The sequence below is a fragment of the Zonotrichia albicollis genome, chromosome 2, assembly GCF_047830755.1.
Source record: "Zonotrichia albicollis isolate bZonAlb1 chromosome 2, bZonAlb1.hap1, whole genome shotgun sequence".
Lineage (NCBI taxonomy): Eukaryota > Metazoa > Chordata > Aves > Passeriformes > Passerellidae > Zonotrichia > Zonotrichia albicollis.
In genome coordinates this window covers 80,658,906-80,670,979 of record NC_133820.1, presented here as the reverse complement: position 1 = coordinate 80,670,979, position 12,074 = coordinate 80,658,906, and the positions used below count along the sequence as shown (strand labels likewise).

Sequence of the window (12,074 nt, the reverse complement as noted above, 5' to 3'; positions counted from 1 at the left end):
ATTAGCAAAGTTTCAGAGTAGGTTAAATCACATTTGTTTGTTATTCTGGATAATAAATGAAGTTTATGTTCATTAGCAAGCCTTGAGATTCTGCAGCAGTGACCCATAACTAAATCCAAAGTATAAAGCTACTTGGTAGCATATGTGTGGTGTAGGGACAAAACAACTGGATTGCTTTGATTTTCTTAACTAGTGTTCATTTCTATTTTAATTATTATAATCAACAGTGAGAGAATGAATTCTTTTTGGTTTTGCTTTCTTTTAGGTTGCCTTGATACTTTGGCTGCTATGCAGGACTTAAAAATGGGTGTTGCAAATACAGAAGAAGAGACTCAAGCAGTAATGAAAGTTTATTCTAAAGAAGACTATAGTGTTGTTAACAGATTTGAAAGTATGTACACACTAAAATTTCATAGCACATGCTGATGAGGTTGCAGAACAACAGACTAAGATTAACTATATTTTTGTTGGGGTTTGTTTCTGCAGGTCATGGAGGAGGCTGGGGTTATTCAGCCCACTCAGTAGAAGCTATCCGTTTCTGTGCTGACTCAGATATATTGCTTGGTGGTCTTGGTCTTTTTGGTGGTAGAGGTGAATACACTGCTAAAATAAAGGTAGGAAGTTTGGTTTTGTTTTAAGCAATATTGTGTCTCAAAATCACAACTTCCAGTAATGCTGTCCAAAACCATGATAAGTTTTATTTCTTGATGCATGAGTGGTTTGCTGTATGTGGCATTATGCAGGCACAGTGGATGAAGTAGAGAGCTAAGAATTACCATTCTTACTTCTCATGAAATTGGCCCATTCTTACCTTCATTAAATGCTGTGCCATCCTAGAGATATCTTGGCCAGTTGTTTTAGAGTCTGAATGCTTCTGTGATCTGTTTACACAAAGCTCCAAGGTCCACCAGCAGAAGACTGGTGTAGTCGGCTTCCAGTTAAAATCACATGCTATGTGATGCATGAGGAGCTGTTCTCAAAAACAGAAAAAGGGTCCTTTATCAGGAGCCATTGCTTTCCACTTTCCATGCCATTTTTTTTCTCATACTGCTCTGTGGATAGCTTGTGGGCTGGGATTCTTTAACTGAGAGAAACTGGCAGCAAATACAATTAGCTCTGTGCCAAATATAGGCATGATTATGGGTGGAGCATGTGTGCTGATTGTTTTAAAATAAATAAATCTGGCAAAATAAATAAATCTGGATAAATAAACCTCACAGAAACACACACTGGTGTAAGACCTCTGGTTTTGGGTGACTGTTCTCTGCTCCTATGCTTTATAAGGATTTTGGTGAAAGATGTTATATCTGAGATTTCTGTTAGATGTTTGTGTATTCAGAACATGTTATTGTTGTTACTTATCATTTAGTGGAATAATGAATTTTCTCCCTCTGTTTTCAGATGCATAGGTATTAAGGTTTATTCTAGGGAAATGGATGACATGCTTAGCAGTAACATTTGTCTAAGCCAACAGAAAATAAGTAGTTGCACTTTATTCTAGTTTAACATGACTGAGAATTGCAAATAACTAAGTACAGCCAAGAAACTTAATGTTAATCACACCTTTTAAATACCAGAGGTAATAACATTATGATAATACTCTAACATTATATTTTCAACATTATATTATATATTTGTTTAGGATTAGCTTACAGCCACGATAAGAACTGCTAGTCCTGCCAGAAATAAGATGTGTATTAAATAGATGTTTGCAAGAGAAGTCATAGACATGTATTGTGGTCCATTTTCAAAATCATCAAACGGTAGAAATTATTTGTAAGTAAGAAAATAAAGTTCTCTTAGGTATCATTTTTTGTCCCAGTCACCAACTGTTTGTAACACTATCAACTGTCTCTGCTGAACTGTCAAGCTGTCCCTTTCCTGAGAAGCTGAGTATATCTTAAGGTCATATAGTGCATTTCAGTTGGTGATGGAAAACCTGCAACTTCTGCCCAACTTTGCCTTTTTTAGCTGCTCTGCTTTTGTCTTGCTTGCAAGATTTAGGGAGTTTCTCCACTTAAAAATGTATCTGGACATAGGGCTGGGAGGTCAGTGTCAATTGCTGTTTCTTAACAGCTAATGTCTGACTTCCGAATGTGGTTTTGCCTGTCAGTGATATTTAGTAGTAGTTATTTTTGGGAAATACAATTTCCCAGAATGCCAGACAAGAAAAAGTGGTGTTAGGAGGTTGCCAACACCTAAGACATAATTTTACCTTTTTTCTTACTTCACCAGTTGTTTGAATTGGGTCCAGATGGGGGAGACCATGAGACAGATGGAGACCTCCTTGCTGAGACAGATGTTTTAGCATATGACTGTGCTGCCAGGTAAGATATTTAGCTTGCCTAGTTACACCTGGTTCTTGATCTTTATTTTTACTTCCCTATACAGATTTTAATATCACTTTAAATATCAACAGAGATGGTCTACATCATTAAAATTTTGTAGCAAGTGATGTCAAACACTTGATGTGTGTAGGGAAATAGTAAAACACCAAATATGTCCCCAAGCCATTAAGGTATTTAAATTAAAAGAAGAAAAATAATCAAATTCTTGCTCTTTTATAAATCCAAGTCAAATCCCATCTTCCTGTGTTGAGACCATAAGCAAAATATTGCAGCAGTTCTTTTGTGCATATGGTTTGGTTTAGCTATGTTATAGCTGCTTTTTCATTCTCTGTAATGAAGTAATTTACATTTCAAATGATACGTGATTAATTCTTTCAGGTTTAAATCTTATATATCAATCCCCTAAATATATATCCTGTTAATTTCTTTAATGCTTATTGTAATTACTAAGAATTTATGTACAAGTTCTTGTAATTTGCAAACATTTTCTGAAATCAGTATTATATAGTACTTTATAATTAGTACTTTGCTTGCAGTATTGTATATTAGATGTAATTGGGTTTATTTAAGTTAATTGACTTAAACTTTTTAAAATTAATTTAACTTAATGTCTTCTTAGTCTGTTCAGCATTGATACGCTTGTTCACAGTTCAAGATCAAGCACAACTCAGGCATTTGTAGGTCCTTCTGAATTATTTTTTAATTACTACAATATTTTAGATTAAAATTCTTAGATTAAAAGCTTTTGGGTTTTGAATTTAAATAGATACAGCTAATTCCATTGTTTCTCAGTTTCTTTTTATAATTAGAGTGTAATTTGTTAAAAGTGCATGTAAAAATAATTAACAGCTGACATTTTCCAAAATTTGCTTCTCCCAGAGAGAAATATGCAATGATGTTTGATGAGCCAGTACTCCTGCAAGCTGGCTGGTGGTATGTAGCGTGGGCAAGAGTGTCAGGACCTAGCAGTGATTGTGGATCTCATGGACAGGCCTCTATTACTACAGATGATGGGTATACTTTTTTCTATATTTGTATTAAAAAAGAAGAGCTCTAATATGGCTTGAATAATAACTAGATTATTTCTCTTTCAGTGTTGTATTTCAGTTTAAAAGTTCCAAGAAATCAAATAATGGTACGGATGTGAATGCAGGGCAGATTCCCCAGTTACTCTACAGGTAATACTTTAGCCTCTGGAACAGTTTACTGACATGTTTTATTTTTTAATAGAAATATTAAATTCATTATAACTGTGTTTCATGAAAACATTACTGTATTAAGCGAAGGAAATCAGTATCTGAAAAATGTAGGGAAAACTTAGTGCCTTTGAGAAAAGTAATGAAATTTTACCCACGTTCACTTCCTTGCTGTTATTCTTGCAGTCATGCTGCATGAGTCTTGAGATTTTCCTTTACATCCATAGAATCTCACAATAACATTAATAATTTTTGCTGGTTGGGAACTGCTGTATTTGGTTGCCCTCAGTTTAGGAACTGTATACTCTTGGACAGATTATGCTAATCAGCCATGAACTGTGCTTTACAATAAGCTACCATAAACTTATTATTGCCTTGATAAATATTATGTGTTTTAATAATCAGGAACTCTTTCACTGTGTTGTGTAAATTATACAGATGTCCTCAGATAGATGCATGACATAAATTTTATATATTTTTGTATATATAATTCCCCTGGCTTCCACACTGATTCTGAAGGTCAGAATTCTTTGATACCAGTTCTCTTGTCCTTTCTAAGAATGTCCTTTTCAAGGTTCCTCTGCAGAACAGCTCACTTCTGCCATTAAGCTTTCTGTCCATAGATGCCCTGTCCTTCGAGGTGAAGGTTTCATTTTGATGTATATGAAGTCCTGGCATGACAAATTCATCATTTAGGTGATTTCTGTAGAGAGATGGCTCTGGCCAAAAGGAAAACAAGCCTTGAGACCTCTGAAGACCAATGGGTGGCGCAAAAGGGAAGATGCTGCAGTGATAGATGCTGTCTGTAGTTTTAACCTCCTCATACATTTTCCTTTCACAAAACTGGTGTTCTTTTAAGGAGCAACATTTCTAGTCTTGATGTCATCTATGAAATACAGTAGATATTAGTAATAATTGCATGTAATTAAATCTATCTCGTTTTTAGTTGTCACAGTACTGCCAGTGGAGAGAATTCAAGATACTTGGTTAGTGATCTAGAATGATTAGGAAACTGCAAAAGTTATGTTGAAATGGAACTTTCACTTTGGTTCTTTTCCCTACTTGAACAATAAAAGCACTAAAAACTACAAAAAGTAAAAAACCAAAACAAAACACCAAATCCAACCCAAAACTCTACTAAAAGTAAAAACTGAAGATTTCAAATAAGTTCTAAAATTGTTCTTCCAGGTTGCCAACAAGTGATGGCAGTGCATCCAAAGGAAAACAGCAAACTAGTGAACCTGTACATATTTTAAAGAGATCTTTTGCCAGAACTGTCTCTGTGGTGAGTACTACTGAGAATCTTCTGTGTTTCCTGCAAGTTCATACATGGTTAGGAAACTGAAAAATCTAGATGTGGAAATGATGGTGATTTTGTGCTTGCTTTCTCAAGCAGAAGTTAGGTAAACTGATGAGAATATTTTAATTTTTTTTACTTTTTCTGAATATTTCATTTTGGTGTTCAACACCAAATACTTTTATTTTCCTTTCTGAGGTACAACTTTGTGAAATTACTGACCACATACAATAATAACAGGAGAAACAAAACTTTTTACATCCTCAGATTTTTTGTGAGCTACCATGTGCTTCTGTTTAGCTTTCAAGTACTGTAAATGTCATATAGTGGCCATGGTTTTTTATCATAACTGATAAAAAACAAAATGAAGACAGACCTGATAATACTTTATAACAAAAATGTATTATGTCAAAAGTCAGTGTTGCAGACTTCTGTAAACAAGCAAATAAAGTTTACTGAAAAATCTCATTACAGGTGAATACATTTGTTCTTAAAAGTAACTGAGGGGCTTCCACACATAATATTGTAATAAAGCTTATAGATAGATATTGTTATGGTATTGCAGTGAAGTGTCTCCTGCATTCTCAGTGGTTTTTCTTTTTTAATATTCTCAAGCAAATTGGGATTTATGTGTTGCATGGTAGATGTGTTTAGACATAAATGAAGATGCTATTTGCCTTTTGTCTAACACTGATGCAGAACTGTCATTTTTTGGTTTTTAACACTAAATCTGTCTTGGTATCTATCCTTCATACCCTGAAATAGGAATGCTTTGAGTCTTTGCTGAGCATTCTTCACTGGAGCTGGACAACACTGGTGCTGGGAGTTGAAGAACTTCGTGGGCTGAAGGGTTTCCAATACACTGCTACTCTTCTGGATTTGGAAAGGTTACGTTTTGTGGGCACTTGCTGCCTGAGATTGCTGAGGGTCTACACCTGTGAAATATACCCAATATCAGGTATTCCTCTCAGTTTCATATTTATTAGCAAATAATCTACAGGAAATTTATGATTTGATCTAAGTAGTCACATAGGATATGATATAAAATAGATTTGCTCACAAAGATGGGTGTATTGGAGCAATTAAATGACTTGTTGTCAGAAACAGGGAATTTCCAATTGTCTGCATAACTAAGTATCCTAGTACCACATGTTTGCACTGTAACCTGTGTTGTATTTTAAAGTTAATTTCCTGTGTGATTTGTCAGTTGAGCTGTTTTTGACAGTTTATATCTTCTTTTTTCCATTTCTGTACATAGTGCTTGCTGTGACAATGAGCATAGTGTGAATTTGAAGGATTGTGTTTTTCATGCCTGTACTTGAACAATAATCATTAAAGCACAGTATATATTATAAAATATCAGAAAAATTGGAGTTTTTAATGCTCAGGTTTCTTTGATAGAGTTTTAACACCCTTTCACTGTTTTACTTTTAGAATTAACTTATCTGAACGTAGATTTAAAAATGTTGCTGAATTCCCTGTTTTTCTGTTTGCATGTAAAATGTACATTCTAACATGAAAATATTTCATTGTTGTGCATTTATGCTTCTGTTTGTGTAATCTTCTAGCTACAGCTAAGGCAGTTGTAGAAGAAACCAGCAAACTAGCAGATTGCATTGGAAAAACTAGGACCTTGCTGAGAAAAATTTTATCTGAAGGAGTTGACCATTGCATGGTGAAGCTGGACAATGATCCACAAGGATATCTTAGTCAGCCTCTCAGTCTGTTAGAAGCTGTTCTTCAGGAATGCCATAATACATTTACAGCCTGCTTCCATTCATTCTATCCAACACCAGCTCTCCAGTGGGCATGTCTTTGTGACTTGCTGAACTGTTTGGACCAGGTACATTAAAATGGCACAAGTAAATCTAACAGCTTAGCTTGTGCTTTTGCTCAAATTGAAGCCAAGTAATATTTAAACCTGTTACTGATTTTTTGCCTTTATCCTGATTTGCAACTTGGGTTCTGTTGTGTTTTGGATTTTTTTTTTAATGATTGGGTACTGGATTTGTTTCTAGTTTTGTTTGTTTGGGGTGTTCTCTAAATGTAGTTCAATAAAAGCCTAGGAACTTTGTCTTCTTTAGCTTTTAAGATTCTCTGTGGGACAGTGAAGATAATTTGCCAGCACCTACTTTTTCAGTGTTGAGGCCATGCCTTTATATGTGCTTACTCTTGCCGCATGTTGCCTAAAAGCATCCATGTAGTATTATTTTTTATCACTAATAATTAAGTAATTCCTCATTATTAAACACTACAGCAATACTCTGATCCAGCCAAGTACATGAGAGGCAGCTGGAAATAGGATTCTGTAATGAACAACTTTCTTCTTTTGCTTATTGTGAATGACCATCCCACACCTAAACAGTGTAGTTGGTTGCTTGCATTGCTTGTGGTGAGCTGTTAACAGTTTGCTGCTTTGCATGAAGATTGATTTAGCATACACAATTTCAAGGAAGAATCTGTTCTTTAATGTATTATTTTAAGTTGTTTAATTATAATTGTTAATATAAGAAAAGCCTTGTCTTCAAAGGATACCAGAATTTTAAAAGTAATATTATATGGGTTTATTTTAAAGCATGCCAACCAATAAATTTTAATTACTCCAGTTTTGAAGATCTTAATTCAAGCTTATGAGGCAAGGTAATGTCAATTCATAGAAAAGCTTTCTCTAAATTATTTTTATTAATTACAGTAAAGCTGGAAAGTTCCTTTCTTAGTAGTTTCTCTGTTGTTTCAGTGCAGTGGTGCCATTCTGTTAATTTCTTTTCTGTGTTTAGGATATCCAGGAAGCCAACTTCAAGACCTCCAGCAGCCGGCTCCTTGCAGCGGTGATGTCCGCCCTGTGCCACACGTCAGTGAAGCTGACCTCCATCTTTCCCATCGCCTACGACGGAGAGGCCTTGCTGCGCTCCATGGTTAAACAAGTCAGCACCGAGAACGACTCTGCCCTGGCCCATCGCTTCCCTCTTCTGGTGGCACACATGGAAAAGCTCAGTCAGGTGAGGATCTGTTCTAAAAATCTAATGGTTTATTTTACTTTGCAACAGAAAGCTGTTACGTACCTACACGTTTTTGCTCGATAAAAATGTACATTAATTTTCCTAAGTGTTTTCTTTCTAAATGCTTAGTTTGGAAACTTACTATTTTGAACAATTTTCAACTTTTTGTCTGACATATTCCAACTGTTTCTTCTTTGGAGAATGTCTAAGCAGAATGGTTCTTATCTTAAATTGAAAGAAATATCCTTTGGAGTAGTATTCTGTTGCATAGTGTTTCTGCAGCAATTTTTTCATGTGATCACAAGGAGGAACATCTAGATAGATTTGATGTTTTGAGGAAGACAACCTTAGTTATAAAAAGTCATGTCCCAAACTGGAGTTTTTAACAGGGGTCAGTAAAGGAATCCCAGTTCATACTGTTCTAGCAAAGGATATTAAACAATTTCCTAATCAAGGGCTCTTTCGTGCTGTATTGTTGTAGTTCTGATATTTTAGATTTGATTTACAGGAATGAGAAATAAGATAGAAGATAAATAATAAAATAAAAGATAATAATTATGGAAGTGGGACTACTAAACAGTATTCTTCAATTTGGCTGACAACAGGGGTATGGAATTATGAATTGTGCAAGAAAGGTAAATAAAGGATAGTTGTAGAATCTACCAGTCCCAGAAATTTAGAGCAAAAGATAAGGTCAGAAGTTTTCTACTCTTCATAAAATACACAGTTAAGCTGGGGTACATACTCCTGTAGGCCATTATTGTGCTAAAAGCTTTCATGGACTTGGTAAGCACCTGTACAAATTAATGCAGGGAAAAAAAAAACGGGCACTACTAAGTGCAGATACAATATTTGTGTCTTGGATAAGCAGCCTCCTAAATGTAAAAGATGGAAAAATGTTCTGTACAGGTTTGCTTTGCCTGATTATCTTCCATATTTGTTCACTACTTGGATTTTTTTTTTGGCATATAAAGAGGTGAGAAAGATAAACCTTGCATTTTCATCTGTTGAGCTGATTTTATTTTTCTTGTTGAAAGCAGGGGATGTCACTGCTAGGCAGACAACACAGTAGATGCCTAAGCTTAGATTAGTTTCATGGACTTGATTCAGCAAGGAAAAACTGTTCATAATCATCCCACCTCTGGTTTTGTCTTACCTCTTTGCATAGAAGATTCTTTTTCCTTACACCAAAACAATAAAGCTTCTAAGTCTCTTGTTTAGACACTGCAGAAGAAAATGAACAGTTTCAAAGGTAACATATATCCACTGTGTTTTAATGTATGCTTTTAAAGCCCATAGGTTTTATGGCTGTATAGTGTATAAAGAAGAGACATCTCCTGGAAAGGACATCTATATCTGGTGTCTTTCCAATGTAATAAAAGACTTGTCACCACCTCATACAGGAAATTAAGGACATCAGTCAATTCTTGTGACAAAGGAATACACACTGTGATAGCTTTGAGTATTTTAGTCTTTTTTTCACCTTCTAGACATTTCTAATCTTCATGAAGTCACAGATATTTCAACTACCTAATACTCATAATATGTGAAAGTTTGTGTTTTGGTTTTTTAAATAACCATGTCATTTGTCATTGTTTTTGTTTACACTGCAGAGTGAAGAAAATGTTTCAGGGTTGACAAGCTTTCGGGAAGTGCTGGAAAAGATGTTGGTCATTGTTGTTTTACCAGTACGGAACAGCCTTAGAAGAGAAAATGAACTTTTCTCTTCACATCTGGTTTCTAATACCTGTGGGTTGCTTGCTAGTATTGTGAGTGAGCTTACAGCATCAGCATTAGGATCTGAGGTAAAGCTGCTCTAAAACAATTGTAGAAATCTTTCAGGACAAACATACTACATATGTGATAGAGGCTGGATGGGTGTTTTATATGTGTGCAGATCTTTGAGTTTCTGGAATTCTTGGTAGGGCAGATGTTTTGTGTAGATTTAAAAGCATATACGCACTGTATTAGAGAAGTACTGTTGATAATTAGCTATTTCATTAGTGCTGAAGAATACTGCAGATTGTTTTTAAAAAGGCACATTTTTTGAGTACTTTGCTTTGTGCCTGCATATTTGTGTAGATATACAGTCCTTTCAGGAGGCTATAACTTTGTTAAGTGGCAGAAAAGTATTTGACTTTGTTAAAGGCACATCACTGTCTCTGTGCTATCAACAGGCTTTTCTCACAGAAAGAATCAAACTTTTGATAACATCTTGATTCAAGGTGTTTTTACCATTATGTAACATCTGTTTCTGCCCTCCCTTAATCTTGTCTGTACCTGAGACAGAAATACCTAACTGTTACCTAAGGTAGAAATACCTAACTTTTCTTTCAGTAGAGCTAATCTGTATTTTTTGCTAATTCATCCATAAAGTATATATTCAAATACTTTTAAAAAACCGAGTTGGATTTCTGATTATTCCTAGTTAATTTCTAATTATCAGAAATACTTTCTTTTTTCTTTTTAGTCAGTATTAACTAGAAAGCTAAAGAGCAGCATCTTCTGTGGTTAATGTGTTGACTTTTAAAATTTGCCCAGATGAGAAATCTGATAATTCACTTTGCTTAATTAAAATAGTCTTAAATTTAGCAGTGAATATTTTTTGACAACTGTATTTAACTTGCTACAGGTTGATGGACTGAATTCTCTCCATTCTGTCAAATCCACTCCAAACCGATTCACGAAAACAAGTCAGGGAAGAAGCTGGAATACTGGGAATGGATCCCCTGATGCCATATGTTTCTCTGTTGACAAACCTGGTGTAGTTGTAGTAGGATTTTCTGTTTATGGTGGAGGAGGAATTCATGAGTATGAGTTGGAGGTATTAGTTGATGATGTAAGTACTACTTTTGGGAAAAGATTTTGAACAAAAGTAACCTCAGGGGTTTTCTTAGAGTATGTTTTTTACAAAGTGATATTTTCATATTCATATTCAGTCTAGGCTACCGGTAAAACAGTGCATTGGTAGTAGGATTTTTTGCTTGTTGTGGTGAAGATTTTTGTATTACCACAAGCTTCATACCATATCTAGTAGGGTCCTTATCTTGGTTATTGTTTTAAAGTCTTCCTGTATTACAAGTAATATTTGAAGTATCATGGGCTCTTCACTTTCTGGAGCTAAATAGAAATTAGTACAGTTACCTCTCTGTCAACCATGAATGAAATTAAGAAATGAGGTTATAACCAAAAATTGAAGAAAAGGATAATGGCCTCCCAGCATGATCAGACAGTGCCTACAGATGTTTCGTGTGCTGTTGATGTATTTTATTAGAAGCAGCATAAAACTGTGTTCTGGGTACTTGTAATGAAGCAAAACTATTGTTGTTTTACACACAGTTGTTCACTATAACTGATGATTCTGATCTCTTCCAAAGGACGAGCATAGGTTACTGTGGGAAATTAACCTCTGCTCAGTAATTTCCTGTTCAGGGGAAAGGCTTTACTGTTGACTCTGAGCAGGTTTTTCATCTTTTTGTTTGTAATGCCATGTGTAAAAATTTATGCAGTGAAACATAAGTTGCACAATTTCATGTGCATGTATTTGTGTACATGTGTACATTATAAATGTACTAAAATTACTTTGTTTTTTTTAATCAGAGTGATCATACTGGAGATGCAACTCATTCTCATAGATGGACTTCTTTAGAATTGGTTAAAGGAACTTACACCACAGATGATTCTCCTAGTGACATAGCTGAAATCAGACTTGACAAAGTTGTGCCACTGAAGGTAAATAAAATAAAATCACATCTGTAGGTTTCATACAACTTCTTGAGATAACAAAATTGAAATGGTCAGTGTAAATTGTTTGAGTTTTTGGATGCACATTCACAAGTTGATCTTGATGTGTGCTTCATAAAGTCTCAACTTCAACCTATGAATTACAAGTTCCAAATCCTTTAGCTAGAAGCAATTAGATACCAAGTGCATATGATTTTTATAAGTGCATATGATAGATTATTGTTGCCAAGTAATTTTAGAATATTTTTGAAAATGTAACTTTTTTCGTGCTACTTGATAGTTAATTTTCTTGGATATCTGCTTGCTCTTAAAGTAATTAGTAGAAATTTAAAGTTATGGTTCATAATTTGGGAACATGAAACAGCTGTGATTTTGTTTCATGCTGGTCTTTTTTGTTTTCTTTCATTTGTAGAGTGCTTTGTGGGACTTTCCAGGCTCTCCAGTATTAATGTAAAATAATAACTTTCATATACCATGAAGCCATTAGATA

At 34.8% G+C, this 12,074-nt stretch overlaps 1 protein-coding gene across 15 annotated transcripts in view; it reads left to right on the top strand.

Annotated features, from left to right (window-relative positions):
- The window catches only part of MYCBP2 (MYC binding protein 2), a 175,104-nt gene that overhangs the window by 82,368 nt on the left and 80,662 nt on the right, over positions 1 to 12,074 (top strand). For all 15 annotated transcript variants that reach the window (XM_074535571.1, XM_026793781.2, XM_026793784.2 and 12 more), the window contains 12 exons: positions 266 to 391; positions 487 to 614; positions 2,236 to 2,327; positions 3,228 to 3,362; positions 3,443 to 3,526; positions 4,733 to 4,829; positions 5,607 to 5,799; positions 6,410 to 6,684; positions 7,619 to 7,840; positions 9,454 to 9,645; positions 10,473 to 10,679; positions 11,441 to 11,572. In XM_074535571.1, the coding sequence (XP_074391672.1) occupies positions 266 to 391; positions 487 to 614; positions 2,236 to 2,327; positions 3,228 to 3,362; positions 3,443 to 3,526; positions 4,733 to 4,829; positions 5,607 to 5,799; positions 6,410 to 6,684; positions 7,619 to 7,840; positions 9,454 to 9,645; positions 10,473 to 10,679; positions 11,441 to 11,572 (1,883 nt within the window). The remainder of the gene's footprint in view (positions 1 to 265; positions 392 to 486; positions 615 to 2,235; positions 2,328 to 3,227; positions 3,363 to 3,442; positions 3,527 to 4,732; positions 4,830 to 5,606; positions 5,800 to 6,409; positions 6,685 to 7,618; positions 7,841 to 9,453; positions 9,646 to 10,472; positions 10,680 to 11,440; positions 11,573 to 12,074) is intronic.